The following is a 3,355-nucleotide window of genomic DNA, read 5'->3' on the forward strand; positions in this document are numbered from 1 at the left end:
GCTATTATACACACATAAAAAAGCTTTCAGACATCAAAGTATTCCCTTGAATTTGAGTTGAGATGTAGAGGTAGAATATACCAAAATAAAGAAGTGGACATTTGTGCAAAGTTATTTCAAATATCTTCAATCTGAAATTTTTATCATCAATCGCAAACAAAATCGACTGTCTGAATTTTTTGAGCACAACAGGATTAAGTCGCTTATTTCAAATAGCCAAAATAATACTTAAATTAAATTTTAATAAATGAATTATGATTTATTGTGATTATCATAGATAATTTCTATAATAGGTCTAAAAACTCTTAAACAGGTAATTATTATGCAAAGTTTAGTTGCAACACAAATAGATAGCTTAGTTTAATCCTTTTTTAAGGGACTTCAGAAGCTTTGAAGAATAGGGAGCCTCATACTGGCCTAAATTATTTGTTTAACGTATATCGGTGTCTTGTTTTTAAGTGTATTAAAGATAGAATAAAACCAATGCTCAGTTGTTTAAATTTCTTATGTAATAAGTTAATTCCACTCTCTGTTTCTTCGTAAAAATACTTTATTTTGCCGGGTTGTTTTAGTTTAATTCTTTGATAATGACAGGGGTATATATTATACAGATACAGTTTTTTTTTCAAAAATATTTATTGGGCTGAAGTAAATGGCCAAATGAGTATTGCTGATTTTCAATGTAGAAATGCTTAATTGGCATTGAATAGAAAATATTTAAATCCTTCATAGAATTAGCACAACCTCTCAAGTTTTGTAACTGATGGTTTTAATAGTTTTAACCTTTTAACATCAAATTTTAAAATCAACATTTTTTTATACATGGAAAATAAAAGAAAGAATTTTGTAAACTCTTCCAGAGAAAATGCACTCTAATTATAAATACTCAAAAAGGGAGCCATACTAATCTCCTAGTCTATTAATACTATAGTGGAATGGATGTTTAAATGACATCAACATCGATAATTTTTCTAAAATATAACTAAAGTTAACCAAACCTCATAATGTGATGTACTGTGTGTAGTGACTATCCTACTACGTAACACAGGAAATTTCTTTAGTTTACAGGAAATTGTCGTACAATAAGAAAGCTTAGATCGTGAGAATTCAGTTCAAACTGTAATCCACCATGGACAGGGAGACTTGCCAGTTGACGTCACTGCGACTCTCTCGCGTGTTGGAGGACATAGGCGTCAGTGAGTGGATGATTACCAAAAGGAGGAAAATGTGGCTGATGGCAGAGACATTGTGTGATACAGCCTTTTGTAATATACTAGGTGTAGACGCCTTTTTTCATCACTTTGGTAGTCAGAGTGAGGGGTCAACAACCCCTGGGATGACCTCGGATGTTGACATGTTAGCTTATACAGACGAATGTTGTGTGCTTCAAGACTTGCGTGGATGGCAACCTCAGAAGATCAACTTGCTTGTTTTTAAGAATGAGCGAATCCCGCCCCAGCACTGCTACATCCAGGTACTTAGACAAGATATCCCGCTGCCTCTGACGTCAATTTGTGGATCAGACATCCCATTGCCTATGACTTACCTTTCTTCTTTTGAGAGGGACAATGAAGGGAGGTTGTTTCTTAAAAATACATATATGGATAGTACTTGGACAACACTTTTCAAAGCTTATGGTAAACTTATAATTCATGGGCCTTCAAGAAGCGCTAATGAAATGCAAGATTATGTAGCTGCATTACGCTGTGCAACACTAACTGAAGAGTGCCAGTTCATGTTTAGCAGACCGCGCCCTGGACACTGGCCAAAGCCTGAGACTTTGACAAAAGCAAGAATGTGTCCTTCTTTTCTTGTGCCACAGGGATACCCTGAGAGTGAAAATAAAAAAATAGAATGGAGGTTTTCCACCTCACTGATGGAAAGACTGCTTGTGTTTGACTTTACCCCGACCCAGATGAAAGTTTATACTTTGATAAAAATGATCAGAAAAACATTTATCAAACCCATTGTTGGTGATAGGCTCAGCACGTTTCATCTTAAAACGGCCATGATGTTTACAATAGAGAGCTACCCACCAGAGATGTGGAGAGAAGACCAAATTATACAATGTGCCATCTACTGTCTGACAACTTTGTGCAGATGGCTCAAGTTAGGATACTGTCCACACTTTACCACCTCTGGAGTGAATTTGTTTGTTGGGAAACTAAACAAAGATGAACGACGTAATTTACTCGAAACATTTCAAGACTATATTGATGAAAGTCTTCAAATCGTCTTTAGCATAGAAATGGATGATCTAGGTTCAAGACTGATTAATATATTGGATTCTACACAAACTCTCACAATGATGACTAGAAACCAAATGTTGAATTCAGTATGGAAACAGTTGGTAGAAAATTGTTATGTGCGCCGAGGCGACGTTTTAACATCAATGGTTATACATCAAAATTTAGCCGCATGTATTTCTAGTTTTTTGATAAACATATTAACCAAATTAACGGCTCCGTTAGATCTTACAGAAACTGACAACGGCATTCAACAATGGACAAAATCACTTCCGATTCCTTTTCTTGCAGGCACACTTGCCTCCACACTAGCTTCAGAGTGCATACGACTCAGTCGGCCACTTTCTACAGATATTGTCAATCTGTACGAGATATCCATTGACTCTGATCTTCTATCAAGTAGACTGAAATTTGCATCCATGTTGTATTGCACAGGGCAGTATGTGTCGGCAGCACAAATAATGAGTTATTGTGAAAGTCTCCTTGGAAGTTATGTGATACACTTATGCACTTGCAAAGCAATGTTTACTAGTTTGAGTGATGAGTTTGCGGACAAAACTATAAATATGGACATATCTGATATATTCAGAAGCACCTTTGTTCACTGCGTCACATTTACTATCCATGAACGATTTTGTGTTCCAGAGCACTTGTTGTGTGAGATTTCTAGGACAATGGACACTGATGAAAACGCTCAGAGAACTCTTGGACATATGTGGATGGAAACAATAGCAATAGACAGTTTGCCATTTCTCTACTACCTTCAATACCTCACATACAAACAGCTGAACCAAGCTGAAAGGAAGCGTGTTGCCCTACAAAAACTTACCTGTCATTTATTCCATCCATCCTATCAATGTAGTGGCCACCGAGAGACATACTTAAATATTCTTGCACATTGCTATGAATTAGAAAAAAAGCCGAATTCGGCCAAGTGCGTATATAGTATGTCGTTGTATATTCAGCCGAGAAACAATGCAGCCAGCTGGCATATGCGGAGACTTTCACAGAGTGCCATTAACTAGAGATGCCAAAAATGAGCGAAAAGAGACAAAGTTGGAATTATGTTATTTGGTTTATGTGGGAGTTTTGATCAAAACCTTTTCACT

General features: G+C 36.4%; 1 protein-coding gene across 2 annotated transcripts; it reads left to right on the plus strand.

Annotated features, from left to right (window-relative positions):
• Window positions 1-520: 520 nt before the first annotated feature.
• On the plus strand, window positions 521-2,672 carry LOC128209577 (uncharacterized). 2 transcript variants are annotated; one of them, XM_052913660.1, is made up of 3 exons: window positions 521-596; window positions 1,062-1,474; window positions 2,538-2,672. In XM_052913660.1, the coding sequence occupies exons 2-3, from the start codon at window positions 1,130-1,132 to the stop codon at window positions 2,556-2,558; spliced, it is 366 nt and encodes a 121-aa protein (XP_052769620.1). In that variant the 5' UTR covers window positions 521-596; window positions 1,062-1,129; the 3' UTR covers window positions 2,559-2,672. The 2 variants fall into 2 exon arrangements, with proteins under 2 accessions (XP_052769620.1, XP_052769619.1); XM_052913659.1 differs by lacking the exon at window positions 521-596 and having other exon boundaries at window positions 1,062-2,350; window positions 2,538-2,635.
• Window positions 2,673-3,355: the final 683 nt, after the last annotated feature.

Source organism: Mya arenaria, chromosome 11 (genome assembly GCF_026914265.1).
Source record: "Mya arenaria isolate MELC-2E11 chromosome 11, ASM2691426v1".
Classification (NCBI taxonomy): domain Eukaryota; kingdom Metazoa; phylum Mollusca; class Bivalvia; order Myida; family Myidae; genus Mya; species Mya arenaria.